Here is an 18,265-nt window from a genome sequence, read left to right as displayed (position 1 = left end):
GCGCAGCTGTAGAAGCGCTTGCCTCGTGTATGCCATCGCCCTACCCTGATCAGAGATGGTGTGGCCAGGGGGACGGGCCCTGGGCCGCGTCAGGTCGCGGACGGGCGCAGACGGGCTTGCCTTTGGCGCGCCTTCGGCGCGCCGCCGGCGCGTCCGCTGCGCGGTCGCTTCAGGGTGACGCTTAAATAGGCGTCGGCACAAAAAGACTAGAGCGCCACCCCCAGTAAGAAGCGCTGGTATGGTCGGCTCAAATGTGCAAAGGAAGCGTTTCTGTGCAAAAAGCGATCAGCAGCAATAAAGTTTTAAAAAACAAGTTTAAAAGCAGTGGATCAATTTCAACAATCGGGCAGCATTAAAATACAATTCCCAACTCGTTATATCTCTCCACCCCCAGAGCGTCACTTCTATCAATGTAAGTAGTGCGCGGTCGCTTCAGGGTGACGCTTAAATAGGCGTCGGCACAAAAAGACTAGAGCGCCACCCCCAGTAAGAAGCGCTGGTATGGTCGGCTCAAATGTGCAAAGGAAGCGTTTCTGTGCAAAATGCGATCAGCAGCAATAAAGTTTTAAAAACAAGTTTAAAAGCAGTGGATCAATTTCAACAATCGGGCAGCATTAAAATACAATTCCCAACTCGTTATATCTCTCCACCCCCAGAGCGTCACTTCTATCAATGTAAGTAGTGCGCGGTCGCTTCAGGGTGACGCTTAAATAGGCGTCGGCACAAAAAGACTAGAGCGCCACCCCCAGTAAGAAGCGCTGGTATGGTCGGCTCAAATGTGCAAAGGAAGCGTTTCTGTGCAAAATGCGATCAGCAGCAATAAAGTTTTAAAAAACAAGTTTAAAAGCAGTGGATCAATTTCAACAATCGGGCAGCATTAAAATACAATTCCCAACTCGTTATATCTCTCCACCCCCAGAGCGTCACTTCTATCAATGTATCATCTGCAACCATCCCACGTAAAACAATACCTCGGTGCCACCATAGACACCTCAAAAGCGCTAGCCTACCCCAGTCCGGCCAGGATCGCAAGCATTCAGGCTCTACGCGCAAAATTTACAGCACAACACTCCCTTCCAGCTCGAGTGTTTATGCAACTAATCGGGATGATGGCCTCTTGCATATTCTTAGTACCCAACGCAAGACTCCAGATGCCTGCTCTCCAAGAGTGCTTAGCACGCCAATGGTACCAGGCCCAAGATCAATTAACAGATCTGGTGTTGGTAGACGGTCGTACCCATCGCTCTCTGGAGTGGTGGACCACCAAAAACCTTTCCAAAGGGCAACCGTTCCTGGACCCGGTTCCTCAGATAATACTGACAACGGACGCACCTGTTACATCACACCATGCAGGGCAGATGGACACCTCAACAAGAGTTACTAGCGGTATTCTTAGCCCTGAAATCCTTCCAAACACAGATTTCAGGCAAGGCAGTCCTAGTCCGCACAGACAACATGACAGCCTTGTACTACATACAAAAACAAGGTGGCACACACTTTCCACAGCTCTCTCAGCTAGCACAGAGCATATGGAGATGGGCCATACCACAGAAAATCTTTCTCCTGGCCCAACATGTCCCAGGAGTCCAAAACACTATAGCCGATCTACTCAGCAGACATACACAACAGATCCACGAGTGGGAACTACATCCACAAGTTCTTCACCCGTACTTTCAACTGTGGGGGCATCCACAGATAGACCTCTTCGCCACCCACGAAAACGCCAAATGCCCAAGCTTCGCCACAAGATATCCACACCCATTGTCCAAAGGCAATGCGATATGGATGAACTGGTCAGGCAAATTTGCGTACGCTTTTCCGCCTATCCCACTCATTCCATTGGTGGTGCGCAAACTACAACAACACTCCCTCACTCTCATACTAGTAGCTCCAACTTGGGCCAGACAACAGTGGTACACCACACTGCTGGAATTTCTCTGTAGTACCGCACCAAAAGTTACACCTCTCTCCACACCTCTTAACCCAGAACCATGGAGAGATCAGACACCCGGACCCAGTTCAGCTCAACCCAGCGATCTGGCTCCTGAAATCCTAGAATTCGGTTACCTCAATCTTCCCCCTGACTGTATGAACGTCATCAAAGAAGCTAGGTGACCCACCACTAGAGTGTGCTACGCCGCCAAGCGGAAACGTTTTGTTGTCTACTGTCACAACAATACCATCAATCCCCTAGATGTGTCCATTCAACACATCATAGGCTATTTACCACACCTGCAAAGATGCAATCTAGCCTATACGTCTATTAGACTGCACCTCACAGCCATAGCAGCTTATCTGCAAAACAGGCAACATCTATCACTTTTTAGAGTACCTGCCATTAAAGCCTTCATGGAAGGCCTTAAAAGAATAATTCCACCCAGACTGCCACCCTCACCTGTGTGGAACCTAAACATCGTTCTCGCCAGACTAATGGGGCCTCCCTTCGAACCTCTGCACAAATGTGAACTCCAATTCCTAACATGGAAAACCGCTTTTCTTGTAGCCATCACTTCCCTCAGAAGGGTCAGTGAGATACAAGCACTTACCATTCAAGAACCTTTTCTGCAAATGCACCATAACAAGGTTGTTCTCCGTACCAACCCAAAATTCCTCCCTAAAGTCATTTCTCCCTTTCACATAAACCAAGCGGTAGAACTACCAGTTTTCTTCTCGCAACCACAAACCGTTGCAGAAAGAGCTCTTCACACACTAGATGTCAAAAGAGCCTTACTCTACTACATACAGAGAACACAACCTTTCCGCAAGACCAAACAGCTGTTTGTCTCTTTCTCTCCACCACACAAGGGCAACCCCATCTCCAAGTCGGGTTTAGCTAGGTGGATTGTCAAATGCATTCAGATTTGCTACCACAAAGCAAAACGAACGCTATCCGTTCCCCCTAAAGCCCACTCTACACGCAAAATAGGGGCTTCAATGGCATTTTTAGGGAACATCCCATTAGATGATATCTGCAGAGCAGCTACATGGTCAACATCGCACACTTTCACTAAACACTATTGTGTAGATGTGCAAACTAAGCAACAAGCTAGTGTGGGCCAGGCTGTACTCAAAACTCAAAACCATATTTTAAACCACTGCAACAGATACGGGTGGTCGCCGCTAAGGGTGGGTACTGCTTTATAATCTATGCACAAGTGTGTAATCTGCAGCTCATATGCCTCGAACCGAATATGCTACTTACCAGTATGCATCTGTTCTTGGCATGTGGAGCTGCAAATCTACACACGCCCACCCGCCTCCCCGGCTACCTTTATCTGTTCCAGTTTATCTTCTTTAGATACAACACAAATGGGCATCTTTCCTGTTATTACTACGCTCCATCTTTCCCTGTTGGCGAAAAACAATCTGAGGATGGAGCCGAAGCTAATGCGCAATACGATCCAAAGGAGGAGTCACCGACCTCGTGACTTCCAAAGACTTTCCAAAAGGAAAAACAACTGCAAACATCCGGGACCAACACCAGATGGCAAACTATGCACAAGTGTGTAGATCTGCAGCTCTACATGCCAAGAACAGATGCATACTGGTAAGTAGCATATTCCATATATATATATATATATATATATATATATATATATATATATATATATATATATATATATATATATATATATATATATATATATATATATATATATATATATATTCCTCTACGCTTGCCCTCCGGATATATAGATTTTTTTTCATGAAGAGGCCTTGTACAATGATTTTCACGTGTTCCAAGTACGTATATTGCAGTCCTCGAGAATTAGCTGGCGTCTTTAATTTCCAGTGGATGACCATGTTTTGTGTCAGCAGCACAACTGCTAGACTTTCTGAGATATAGTAAGCAGGCCCCAGCAAAATAACAACGGATTTAGGCTCAGATCTCTGTACTGGGGTGAATGCGTGACATTGTTCAGCATTGTGTCCATCACTTATTCTTTTTGCATTACTGAAAACCAAAGCTTTGTTTGGCAGCACGAGCAAAGACAAGCAACGATGTGGGGACGAGCACAAGGGAAAAAGAAAAAAATGCCTCCATCCCAGCGGGAGCAGTGGAAGGACTCTAATAGTTTTTTAAAAAGCAATCAGTACTTGTTCCATGCTCCACGGAAGGAGAAACAAATGAAGAGAAAGTGAAATCGACACACATCAATTAGGAGCTAGTAAATAAAATTGACAATTAAGCCAATAAATGGTGAGCAATGGTTGGGCTCCTAGCCCCCTTTAAGTTACTAACAAACATCTCCGGTGAAACCTAAAATCCACTAGCAACATACACACCAACACTATACGGCAGGAGTGTTCAGACAGACCCCTCAGGATATTGCGGCATAGATTTGAAAATTTTGCGGCACAAAAATGGAAATGTAGCGTCCCAAAAATAGAATTTTTTTTTTGATGATCAAATTTATTTGCATTTGAGAGAAACTAACGTATAAAAGACAGCATATAGTTACACAGCAAGTCAAAGTCCATCCCCGGCATACAGCAAGAGTTCCAGTCATGATTTAAAACTTCCAAGCTATTCCCTTCATTTAAAAAGCAATACAGCGATGTAGGAGAAAGAACAAGCACAGAACTCAAGACTGTAGATTTAGCCATTTGCCCCATATCCTGTGAAATTTCTCGGGACATCGCCAGGCCTCAAAGAGGGGTTCTTCTTTAGCCGCGCACCAATCCACACCCCGTTGCCACTTTCTCATGGTGGAAGGTTTGGCCTGGGACCAGGCCGCTGCAATGTCTCGCTTGGCCACCGCTGTGCCCAGAAATCATTTGGCGTCTCTGGAGCCGTCCAGGTCATCGAAAACTCCCAGAAGAAGGCATATGGGATCGTGAGGGACCCGCCACCCCAGAGTCTGTGTAAGCTCCAACTCCACGCCCGACCAAAATGGAGCAAGGGCTGGGCATAACCATACCATGTGGTAGAAGTCGGCCAGGGCTTGTCTGCATCATGTGCATTCTGGGGAGGAGCGAAGCCCTGCTCTATATAAGCACGCAGGAGTGAGATAAGCCATGTGAAGGTAATAAAGTTGGATGAGACGAGGAAGTCGTCAAGATTTTAGGGGCCATAAGGGTGTCGCGCCAGTGCGCCCCCTCCAGGGGACCCACCCAAGCCTCCCATTGGTCCCGTAACGAATCTAAGGTGGCAGGGCCATTGTTCACAAGGGAACGGTATATCCGGGACACCCCCCCTCTGCCCAAGTTCCCCATCATAACCTGAGCATCTAGCAGGCTGAACTCAGGAAGCGAAGTGCCTGGTGGAATATGCGCAATGAGAGCGTGGCGGAGTTGTAGATACCTGTAAAATTGGGCGGTGTGAAGAGAGTGACGATGTTGCAGGTCGGGGAAAGCCCTAACGTGATCACCCACCCAAACGTCCCCAAGTAACAAGATCCCAACCTGGTCCCTCTGCCGAAAGCCCTCAAGGGACGCTGTTTCCCCGCAACCACATGCCGTGCTACAGAGGTGTGTGTTGGGTAAGTTTCTTATCCCATCTCGTGTAATGCAGGGCGGAGCGCCAGGCCACCAGGACCGCTCTAATGTTAGGTGGAATAGTTTGTGAAATGGGAGCCCCATATAAGTAGGCTTGGATTTGCAGGGAGACCATAGTGTGGAGCTTGGTCCGGTAGGCCGGGTCAGACCAGCCGCCGGTGAACCAATTATGGACAACAATAAGCCTGGTGGCCAAGTAATAGAGATTGAGATTTGTCATACCCATGCCTCCATCGAAGGGAGGGATCCGGCAGCGGGCTAAGGCTAGGCGTGGTCTCCCTCCTCCCTACAAGAACCTGGTAAGTACCCCATCAAAGAACCAACTACCCGGATGGTGATAGGTGACGATTTGCAAAATGTATGGGAAACGGGGGAGGAGAATCATTTTAAAGAGCGCCCCTCTTCCAAGGGGGTTGAGGTGGAGAGATTGCCATCGTTTGAGGTCTTGTTTGGCTTTCGTGATCAGGGGTGTAAAGTTAAGGGTCCATTCCAACTCCGGGAGCAGAGCCACCCAGATCCCAAGATATTTGAACGATTGCCTCTGTAAAGGGATGCTAGACTGCCAGTCAAAGCAAGCCCTTGAGGGATGGAGGGGGGACCAAAGTGGACTTCTTCGGGTTGAGTCGCAGGCCGGCGGCATTCTCAAAGGCCTGAAGCACTTCCATGCAACGCGAGCTGGAACTTTCGGGATCAGCCAAGAAAAGGAGGACGTCGTCCGCATACAGGGCGATCTTATCCACCTGGTGGGGGTCCCAAGACCATCCTCGGATTTGGGGATCATTACTTATGAGGCAGGCCAGGGGCTCCATTGCCCGCGCTAATAGAAGCAGCGATAGAGGACATCCCTGACGCGTGCCTCTCGGGATTGGAAACGCCTCCGGGAGGACACCGTTGGTCAAAACTCGGGCTTTGGGGTCGGAGTACAGGACATGGATAAGGCATCTGAAATGGGGGCCAAAACCCATCATGGTGAGAACATCCTCCAAGTAGCCCCAATCCACTGTGTCAAAGGCCTTCTCGAAATCAATAAGCAACAAGGACAGGTATGGGGTGAAGAAGTGGTGGTGGGCCAAGGCAAGGTGAAGACGCTGTATACAATGCCGAGTACCGTGCGCCGGCATGAAGCCACATTTGTCTGGATGAATCAATTTGTGTAGCAATGGACGGAGACGTTGGACCAGGGCTGTGGGGCAAAGATTTTCATTTCGGTGTTAATTAAAGAATTCGGACGAAAGTCCACACAGGAAGAAGAGGGCGGCTGGGTCTTGGGGATGACCACTATAGTGGCTACTTCGGTCTCAGAGGGGAAGGTGCCTCTCTCGACCATGTGCTGGAAGAGATCGACCAGGTAGGGCACCAGTAAGTCTCGGTACGTCGCATAGTACTCTTGTGGGAAGCCATTCGGCCCTGGCGCCTTCCCAGAGTGCAGTAAGGAAATAGGCCCATGGATTGGGTAAGGGGGAGATCCAGGTCTGCCGATTCGGCCTGAGCGAGGCGGGGCTTCTGGACCCCTGCTCGGTCCAACAACCCAGCCAAAGAGGCCCCTGTGGGCTGGGCAGAATAGAGCTGTGCGTAGTAGCCCGCAAAAGCCTGAGCAATGGCCCGGGAAGTGTAGTGGTGGTTCCTATCAGCGTCTTGCATTTCAGGGATAATTCTATTAGCCTTAGATTAGGATAACAAGTTATGAAGCAATTGCCCATTCTTGTCGCCCCATCCGTATACACGGGCCACCGAGGAACGCCATAGCATCTTGGCCGACTCCAGGGAGATCTGACGGATCTCGTCCCGGATCATCGCCAGCTGCCTGGTGAGGTGAGCGTCATCCGTGCCTGCGAGCGTCACTTCAGCCGCAGGGCCCGTGTCTCAAGCTGGGTCTGGTGCTCAGTCTGTGCCGCCTGTTTCGCGTGTACAAGACCTCTGGCTATTCCACGTAAGGTAGCCTTACCGGCCTCCCATAGTGTGCCCAAGGAAGGGACCGAACCTTGGTTGGCAAGAAAGTAGTGCCACAACTACTTCAAGCGCATCCTTCCTTAATGTCCGTGTCCTGCAAAAACCATGCGTTCATTCGCCAGACTGCTCGCACCCCTCCAGTGGTGCCTCCCAAGTGGAGGGAGACGGCAGAGTGGTTTGAGATACCGCTGGGGAGAACAGAGATGTTAGAGACCTGTTGGCAATTAGTGGCAGGCGGGAGGACCAAATCGATTCGGGAGTGGGTATGGTGGGCCACTGAGGTGTGAGTGTACTGTTTCGCCCGGGGGTTCCAAACCCTCCAAGCATCACAGAGACCAAGGGCAGCCGACCAATCGGATAGTCGCTTGGAACCGGTGAGACGCGAAGAAGAAGGATCGCCCGTTGTGTCGAGTGATGGCTGCATGACTGCGTTGAAGTTACCTCCAGCTATGGTCTAGCCGTGGGATAGGGCGGAGATTACCTCTGTAAGGTAGGGGAGAGTGGGGGGGAAGTGTGGCAGGGGGATGTATGTTGATAACCGGTTCAGGACACTACCCTCAAGCTTACCGGATATGGCAACGTAGCGACCCTGCGCTTCCGTCGTCACATGAATAGGGGTGAAGGGGACACCTCTCCCGATCAGTATAGCCACCCCGCGGGAGCCCCGCATAAAGCCGGAGTGCCACACCCGTATCGTGCAAGGAAGGGGCAGCGGGTTCCCAGGAGATGAGTCTCCTGAAGGAGGAGCACTTCCGGTGCATGACGTTAGGCGCATTTGAGGACCGACGCACGTTTGATGTGGTCCAACAAGCCATTCACATTCCACAACAGGACATGAAGAGATCTACAGTGAGTGGGCATCTGGGTAGTAGATGATGTAGGGGCGCAGAGGACCAAGGGCGCTCAGTTTCCAGGGAAAGGGACGCGTCGCAGCTAGGGTGGAAAGATGTGGCATTGGAAGGGTGGTGTGCTGTATGTCGGTGACAGTAGTGTTTGCAAACAGTATACTGTCATCCAAAACTCTTAGAGTGCGACCTCCATCTTGACGCACCAAGCCACGCCCCCCATAAAAATAGAAATTTAGCGGTATTATTGCGGCACTCTATTTTACTCTGAATCATTCCTTTTCAGCCCTAAATCAATGGAAACCGTTTTAGCAGAGTATTTCACTTTGAAATAGTCATGTTTAAAGTGTCCAAGAGTATTTTTATGATATATTCTCCTTTGTGGTACATTCTGGAGCATAGGTTAAAACGAGAACAATAGCACAGGGAGACACCCCTGACCATGAAGATGTCCGAGGTATCCCTGGCCACGGAGACCTGAAAGACACCTTAGACCATGGAGATGTGGATCGGTTGCGATAAAGCACGCAGATGATGTGCAAACATTTTTAAGCGCCAATGTCACTTAAACTACCGGCATTGGCTTAACTCTGAAATGCCTCAAAAGGCAAGGTTTGGAAGAGCAAATGTCACTAAAATAGCAGACATTGACTAGGAGATGGTCTAACAAGCAAACGCCACTAAACACACAAGCCAGCTCTAGAGTTGTGTACATGAACTGGCAGGGAGATGCACTAGCAAGTATATGTGTGTGGTGCATCAGCATAATTCAACAAGCAGACCTCTATTCCATCAATTAATGAGAGACACTGTGAGTCATCAACATGCAAATGCCGTTCACACCCTCTGCAGAGAACGCAAGGTCTTAACTTGCAGGTGCCACATCACACAAAACCCTTCCGTGGCCGATGATGCTGAGATCCGGCAGTATCCTGTGTGCCACTGTCACTCAACCAGCAGACTACGCGTGAGAACCCTGACCATGCAAATGTCTCTCAACTCGCAGGCACTGCTCATGCCGCTTGACATGGAGAAGTTTCAACAGGCAGAGATTACGATGCACTAAAGGCACTCAAGCTGCACGCATTCACTTAACAGAGTCCCTTATTACGCAAATGTAATTTAACCAGCAAACAGCCCCCGAGCCGCAGACAGCAACCCGACAGATGTCAGCACAACGCTCTTAACACGCCAACCCCACTCAAACTGCAGGCATTGCTCATTCCACTAACTAACACTGACACACACACCCTTCAAACAGTAAGCATGGCCGCCACCAACACTACATCAGCGACTCCGTCTAGAGCTTCTGCTGCCTCCCTTTAGGCAAGTATTTGAGTGGTAAGTATAATAAACGGCAAGTGCAATAATGATGACACAGGCAGATCCCCACTGCTCGGTGCACACACCAGGGCCCGCGAGGCCTGTGCAACCTGGTATCGCCCTACCCACACAACATAAGCAGGTCACCATCACCAAGGACCAGAGTGGGCACAAATCAGAGAATGTGAATGTATAAGTGCAAAGTGATTCGAATAGCTAAGTAGCATTATTGATCAGGAGTTCTCATGTTTAAATGGAACATATAATCAGTATTTTATAATAATGTCTTCTCTTTGGGGAGGTAGCTGTTAATATTACAAATTGCGTTTTGCCTAAAGGCCCTGCAATTTAAGTACTGCTCTGCTGGTTTCATTATACAATGTGTCATCAGTTCATACCTGACAACATGTTTGTTTTCTTAATAGATTGTCTCCCTCTTCCAAAGAAAGAAAGCTGTCACAACTTTCTAGAACACTTTCCGACCTTGATGATCAACTATCAAGCCAGACATCAGAAGCTGAAAAGGTTGAACGAACCAGTCTTCCAGTTGATTCTGCAAGCCAAAAAGCCCCCTCTTTACTGTCCAAAGAACTGCCAGCTGCTGATCCTTCTGTACATACTGTTGCATGTGTTACCAATCTGGACTCCATGGTAATTGATGAAGAGTCAGAAAGATTGAGGTGCCCTGATGATAAAAAGAACGGTCACTCTGTGCAAGAAATGCTGCACACAGTAGAATTTCCAAATGACTTTAACAACAGTGAGTTGGATTGTTCAGAACATTCTGAGGTTATAAGCAAGCCAATATCTAGTGGCAGTTTTATGACCTGTGACTCGACAAGTGAGGTTGATCAAACTAGTTTAAGCGGAAATAGCAATTCTGATGAAGATTTTTTAACCAACAGTACATTAGTGAAACTGCCAAATCAAGGTTTGTCAAATGGAAATGATTTTCATGACCAATTTGGTGAGAAAATGGACATTTCGGAAGTCCAGTCACAGGCAAAGCCCAGGCTACAAAGTAATAAAGGTGATGTACATGAAGACTCAGAAATCGCTCATGACTCCGATCAGAGGAAGGAGAGGTTCTTCAGCTTTGCGGATGAAGCTGTATACTCCTCAGCAGCTGCTACCAGCAGTGGATCCAAAAAAGTCACAAAAAGTACGCAGTCGACTTCTGGGTTGAATTCTTCACAGACATTTCGCAATGCTAATGTAGTTGAAATGAACTTGTACACTCACTCAGTTAATGGATTAGTTTTATCTTTACTGACTGAATATCAGTTTAAGTTTGATGAATATTCCATCCAAGATGTGGTGAGTAACCCCAGTAATTAATCTAATAATGTTGATGCTGTTGAATGGATTCTTCTGTAATTGCACAATGTGTTTGAGAACAGGGAACTTTAATCCATCAAAGGGATTGTGTAATTCTAACTCTAACACGGTCTGGCTGATGCATTATTCACAGGCTTAGAAAGACAGTGTAAAATCTAAATCTAGACCTATGCATGCTTCCTTACAGCCTCCTAAAGCATGCACTTCTAAAAATCATTATGTCTACAAAATACCTTAACCTGTCTGGTTTACTCAAAGCATTTCTTTGGACTCCGAAGGAAAAAATAACTAGCTATCTTTAAAATTAATAGAACACTGAGTATGAAGTTCCTATCAGAAAACAAAAATTGACATGTACTAACTGTATGGTTGAACCCAATGAAACATAGGAGAGTGATCTCCTTATTGGAAAAAGACCCTCACACACCTGACAAGTAGGTGTCTTGCTTCATCATCGGGTCTGCTCCTACTCGGGCCGGCGCTGCAATGCCCGATCAGGCACCCGTGATGGGGCCTACTTCACGGAGATCTTTATTCCAGAGCCGACAGGTGAAGTGCGAGTAAGGGTCCTAGTGTAGGTGAAAGTGAAGTGTTAAGTGATGTTAAAATACAGAAAAATAGTCCAATCAAAAATATTTTAATGAGTTTAGCTACTTCCCCTAATTAAAATAAATACGTCTCGTATCGTCACCTAATGTTGTGCTTTGATACGCTTAAAAAGAGGTCGACATGTTTCTTGCCTAGTTATCGAATTTGATGGCAATTCCTCAGGACCTTGTGTTGTACTACCTACACATTTTTTGGTGGTGGTCACCCAACACAACCAGTGAGAAGCGGCCACCTTTGCAGCACCCTAAAAAATGTGGGGGTACCTTGGTGTCAACAAAGATTAACAAGTATTAACCTGAAATGAATAAAAACAGTTAGAACAGTCAAAATCAATATGGTACAGCATCATTTCACTAGAAGTCAATACTGCCGGTTCAATGGTTCGTGGTAGTGCATTGAAAACATGCATTTGGGCCCATGGGCAGTGACATGCTTGATGCAATAAAACAATAATCAATCAATTTGAGAACACATGGGTGATGGAAAACAAGGAAATGATGTGAAAATGAATTCTCAGGGAATCATAACACTTGAGAGCTATGAATTGCATGAGAGGTCTTGTGTTACAAAAACCGGTAAAAATATCATAAGAAAGTGTCTCACCCTCGTTCAGTCCGTGCCGGGCCATAATGGTACCGGTCGCCGCCGACACTGAGATCTAGTGTCCTGATATAAAGTAGAAGCACGTTAATGTTACACAGGATGTTACACATAATCCGCAGAGATAGTGTTCCCAGGAATGAGTAAAAGGAGTGCCTAATGTAGAGATCTCTTAGTGATCAGTCGTATTAGAAGTATCACTGAACAGGAGGTCTAGCAACTATACAGGTAACGGAGGAACGGTAACGTGACTCCACACACTAAAAGTAAGGCTGGAAGCATAGTAGGAAGCAATACCGACCGAATGACCAGATACCCTTAGTAATGAGGTCTATATTGCCCAAACCAACAATGGCTTATAAGTAAGCAGTCTAGGTATCGTGGAGTCACACACGCTTATAGTGTAAGGGTTAGTGCGCCGAATAGGCAAGCGAGTATCGCGTGTCACTGCGTATAATCGTACTGTTATGTTTTTGAAAAAGAAACAATGCTAGTGAGATAAAGCGTCAAGGTTACTCACGGTTTTCAGGATGAATCAGAAAGTTAACCCTACCCCAGCGGATCGACCGGTCCAAGTAGTCTGGTGACCGGGAGGTTGCTGAGTGAGGTATAAAAGGAGGAAGGACGCCGGGTACGTGTTCCCTGTGCTTCCGGGTAGAATGGTTTGGCAACTATAGCGCTGTGCAATAAGTCGCGCCATCTTGGAGAGGTCTGAAAGGACCCAAGCCGAGTGAAGCAATAGAAAAAGGACCATTAGTGGATAGGCGGTCCTGAAGGAGCGGGCGCTTTTCTAAACAGTAATTTGAATATAACAATGCCAGTTATAAAGGTGCCCCCGCAATCGCATGTAAGTTGTATAAAGCGAAGACCCACATAATTATTGGAGTTAGTTGCGTGAAAACGCTAATGGAATAAGGAAAAAATCAAGCACGATCAAAAGAGACCAGTGAAATCCTTATTAACCAGGTATTTGTTAAAAGGAGATAAGAGCTAAAGGCATAAAGCTAATAACAAACCTCCTGCATAAAATAACCGAGTCAATGCTGGTAAATTATATTGGGGGGATAACCACTCTGTTTTAAGAGGTCAACATACTCCAAGGAATATCCTCATTAAGTCCTGATCTATCAGATGACAATCTCAGGACCCAACGTTGTTCCAGACGGAACAAGGCATCCTTCGTCATGCCAGGGTGTGCTTCAAGAATGCACCATTCAAAGGAGTCAGGAGGATGTTGTCTTTCTTTAAAGTGGGTAGTCATTTTGGTATTGGTCTTAGCACATCTAAAGGTGCTTCTGTGTTCCATCATACGTAACTTCACTTGTCTTGTCGTCATCCCTATATAGATCAGGTTACAAGAACATCTCATCAAATAGACACAATTGGCTGTGTTGCAGTTGGTATGTTTAGTCAGATGCCACACAAAACTGTTCGTGAGATTTAGTTGTTTAGTAACCTTGGTTTGGGGACAGACAGAACAAGAACCGCAAGGAAAGTGTCCCTGGACTGGTGGCAAGTTCCAAAGGGTGTTCTGTGTTGTGTCACGACGTTGCTTAGGTCTAGTATGTATCAACATATCTTTTATGTTGTTTGTTCTTTTGAAAGCGAATCTGGGGTTAGAGAGGTTCAAAGTACCGGTATTAAGAATCAAGATCTGCTCCAACGTCAATACCCCAAGCAAGTGATTAATGATGCCTATAAAAGGGCACGGAACAACAACCAAGAGGGTTTGTTGGAGGTTAGGATGAGAGAACCAGACTCCACCATCACTTGTGTTACCACCTACACCCCAGATTCTAGTCGTTTGAGGAGCATCATTCGCAAGAACTGGGGGATTCTTAATACCGGTACTTTGAACCTCTCTAACCCCAGATTCGCTTTCAAAAGAACAAACAACATAAAAGGGACACTTTCCTTGCGGTTCTTGTTCTGTCTGTCCCCAAACCAAGGTTACTAAACAACTAAATCTCACGAACAGTTTTGTGTGGCATCTGACTAAACATACCAACTGCAACACAGCCAATTGTGTCTATTTGATGAGAGGTTCTTGTAACCTGATCTATATAGGGATGACGACAAGACAAGTGAAGTTACGTATGATGGAACACAGAAGCACCTTTAGATGTGCTAAGACCAATACCAAAATGACTACCCACTTTAAAGAAAGACAACATCCTCCTGACTCCTTTGAATGGTGCATTCTTGAAGCACACCCTGGCATGACGAAGGACGCCTCGTACAACGTTGGGTCCTGAGATTGTCATCTGATAGATCAGGACTTAATGAGGATATTCCTTGGAGTATGTTGACCTCTTAAAACAGAGTGGTCCTCAGAGTGATTATCCCCCTAATATAATTTACCAGCATTGACTCGGTTATTTTATGCAGGAGGTTTGTTATTAGCTTTATGCCTTTAGCTCTTATCTCCTTTTAACAAATACCTGGTTAATAAGGATTTCACTGGTCTCTTTTGATCGTGCTTGATTTTTTCCTTATTCCATTAGCGTTTTCACGCCACTAACTCCAATAATTATGTGGGTCTTCGCGTTATACAACTTACATGCGATTGCGGGGCACCTTTATAACTGGCATTGTTATATGCAAATTACTGTTTAGAAAAGCGCCCGCTCCTTCAGGACCGCCAATCCACAAATGGTCCTTTTTCTATTGCTTCACTCGGCTTGGGTCCTTTCAGACCTCTCCAAGATGGCGCGACTTATTGCACAGCGCTCTAGTTGCCAAACCATTCTACCCGGAAGCACAGGGAACACGTACCCGGCGTCCTTCCTCCTTTTATACCTCACTCAGCAACCTCCCGGTCACCAGACTACTTGGACCGGTCTATCCACTGGGGTAGGGTTAACTTTCTGATTCATCCTGAAAACCGTGAGTAACCTTGACGCTTTATCTCACTAGCATTGTTTCTTTTTCAAAAACATAACAGTACGATTATACGCAGTGACACGCGATACTCGCTTGCCTATTCGGCGCACTAACTCTTACACTATAAGCGTGTGTGACTCCACGATACCTAGACTGCTTACTTATAAGCCATTGTTGGTTTGGGCAATATAGACCTCATTACTAAGGGCATCTGGTCATTCGGCCGGTATTGCTTCCTACTATGCTTCCAGCCTTACTTTTAGTGTGTGGAGTCACGTTACCGTTCTTCCGTTACCTGTATAGTTGCTAGACCTCCTGTTCAGTGATACTTCTAATACCACTGATTACTAAGAGGTCTCTACATTAGGCACTCCTTTTACTCATTCCTGGGAACACTATCTCTGCGGATTATGTGTAACATCCTGTGTAACATTAACGTGCTTCTTCTATATATCAGGACACTAGATCTCAGTGTCGGCGGCGACCGGTACCATTATGGCCCGGCACGGACTGAACGAGGGTGAGACACTTTCTTATGATATTTTTACCGGTTTTTGTAACACAAGACCTCTCATGCAATTCATAGCTCTCAAGTGTTATGATTCCCTGAGAATTCATTTTCACATCATTTCCTTGTTTTCCATCACCCATGTGTTCTCAAATTGATTGATTATTGTTTTATTGCATCAAGCATGTCACTGCCCATGGGCCCAAATGCATGTTTTCAATGCACTACCACGAACCATTGAACCGGCAGTATTTACTTCCAGTGAAATGATGCTGTACCATATTGATTTTGACTGTTCTAACTGTTTTTATTCATTTCAGGTTAATACTTGTTAATCTTTGTTGACACCAAGGTACCCCCACATTTTTTAGGGTGCTGTAAAGGTGGCCGCTTCCCACTGGTTGTGTTGGGTGACCACCACCAAAAAATGTGTAGGTAGGTCCTGAGGAATTGCCATCAAATTCGATAACTAGGCAAGAAACATGTCGACCTCTTTTTAAGTGTATCAAAGCACAACATTAGGTGACGATACACGACGTATTTATTTTAATTAGGGAAGTAGCCAAACTCATTAAAATATTTTTGATTGGACTATTTTTCTGTATTTTAACATCACTTAACACTTCACTTTCACCTACACTAGGACCCTTACTCGCACTTCACCTGTCGGCTCTGGAATAAAGATCTCCGTGAAGTAGGCCCCATCACGGGTGCCTGATCGGGCATTGCAGCGCCGGCCCGAGTAGGAGCAGACCCGATGATGAAGCAAGACACCTACTTGTCAGGTGTGTGAGGGTCTTTTTCCAATAAGGAGATCACTCTCCTATGTTTCATTGGGTTCAACCATACAGTTAGTACATGTCAATTTTTGTTTTCTGATAGGAACTTCATACTCAGTGTTCTATTATAGTCTTCCGGGCATGTATGCTGGACCTTATTATAAAAGCCCATACCTTTACTTCCCCTCCTTTTTGACTTAATCTTTAAAATTAATACCAAAAGAATACTTGCCACACAAACATTTTTTGGTAAAAAAAATATTCTGAAGCTCAGATAGTTGTAATGGAGCCATAGTTATATTACATGTGGCATTTGGAACTTCTGTCTGTCACTGTCCAGAACTGCCCATTTTTAGGTCGAGGACCGTCGGTCTGCCGAAGGCAGAACTGGAAGTCGGAGATTTAATGTTTTGGAGAAGAGGGGCTTGAACCCGCCCCTCTTCTCCCCTCTTCTCCATTGGCTGGCCTCTTGAATGCTGGCCAGCCATTGGAGAAGAGGCTTTGTCACTCCGAACAGGCCCCGTCCTTTTCGGATTCGGGGGCGTGTTTTTTCGTTACTTTTCTAATTATCTCCTCCAGCCAATGGCAAGAGGAGAGTAAAGCAAAGCACGCCCCCGAATCCGAAAACGCCACTGCGTTTCTCCGAGGCATTTCTGCTTCGCCTCGGAGTAAGGCAGTGGTGTGCTTCTTTTTACCAATGGCATCGCTTCTTGTGCCTCTTGAAAGAAAACAGTAAAAGAGCGCACTGTGTGTGATGGCTCGAGCTTCTAAAGAGCCGGCTTTACTTCAGCAAAGTGCTCTGAAAACGATGTGCCCCGGGGCCTTGAGAGGGAGAGCGGCGAGACATCCTCTGCAGCCCCGACTTTGCAATGAACTCTTCGGAGCTCGAGTACGCGCGCTTTAACACTCACTTCATTCCTTGTTTGGAGGTGGTGGGGGCTCAGGGAGAGGCACGAACACAATTATCCTCACATGGTACCAAGAAACGAATTTTTTTTGGAGCCCTCGAGATAAGGATTCCTGGTCCTGCCTGCCAGAGGAGTTGGACTCGGCATCCAGCCTAGACGGGGTGTGACATGAAGCGGCCCACCCCGGGCCTACGGAGAGCCAAGGGGGTCAATGGGCAGAGCAGACACAAAGGGAGGCTTCCAGAGAGCCACGGGCCCACATGAAAGAAACCGTAGTGCTGCCAGGGAGCTAATGTTAGAACAGCACCGCAGCGCCCCAAAGCACAGGGGCAGCCGGGAATGCCTGGATGGGGGGGACTGACTCCCTCCTGCTCTTGAGGCCTTTCCAAAGCACTGGCATGCCATGTTGTCCCAGCGAGGCATTTCAAGCCTTCACAGTCACGCAAGACTGCCTCAGATCCAGCTCTCTCGTCTTTCAGTAGAGACACCTCACTGTTTGTGTCAGAACCCCGTTTCCTGCAGTGTGAGTGGGTGATTCTCACATGCCTCACCCCAGGAGACAAGGTCGCAGCTCCAAATTCAGGCATCGCATCTCTCACTTCCGCCTAATCTATATACAAAGAAACACAGGTCGGCACTGGTCCGCATAATAACAGCAGCATCCCTGACGCATTGTATTCTCTTGCGCAGCCACCAGCAAGGGGGAGGGCTGCCCGACAACGCTCTCGGTGTTCTGCGGCATACTTCCGGGGCACGCCGGGACAGCTTAGGGTTTGAAGGCGTATTCTAATAAAATGTGTCATCTTTGTTTTTTTTGCAAAGTACGACCCAGAGATTCTCGACGCTGTCACGTGCCGACACTTTGTTGTAGAAGTGGACGAGCCGCTGAAAGCTCCAGCCAGGCTCGAGCCTGATAGCTTGCCCTGGCTCAGCAGGAGGTCCTATTGGAACCTCGAGCCAAAACGAGCCGAGCTTTCGCTGTAGGTGACATGGGCAAGAGCCACAGCTCCGAGCCACGGAACA

The 18,265-nt window shown here is 47.0% G+C and overlaps 1 protein-coding gene across 3 annotated transcripts in view; it reads left to right on the top strand.

Moving 5' to 3' along the window:
* HPS4 (HPS4 biogenesis of lysosomal organelles complex 3 subunit 2) overlaps nt 1-18,265 on the top strand; it is a 431,024-nt gene that overhangs the window by 269,639 nt on the left and 143,120 nt on the right. For all 3 annotated transcript variants that reach the window (XM_085635656.1, XM_085635655.1, XM_085635658.1), the window contains exon 11: nt 10,043-10,934. In XM_085635656.1, coding sequence (XP_085491782.1) covers nt 10,043-10,934 — 892 coding nt within the window. The remainder of the gene's footprint in view (nt 1-10,042; nt 10,935-18,265) is intronic.

The sequence above is a fragment of the Triturus cristatus genome, chromosome 11 (assembly GCF_964204655.1).
Source record: "Triturus cristatus chromosome 11, aTriCri1.1, whole genome shotgun sequence".
In the NCBI taxonomy this organism is placed as follows: Eukaryota; Metazoa; Chordata; class Amphibia; order Caudata; family Salamandridae; genus Triturus; species Triturus cristatus.
Note: the sequence above shows the minus strand (reverse complement) of the source record. Positions and strands in the feature narration are given on the sequence as shown.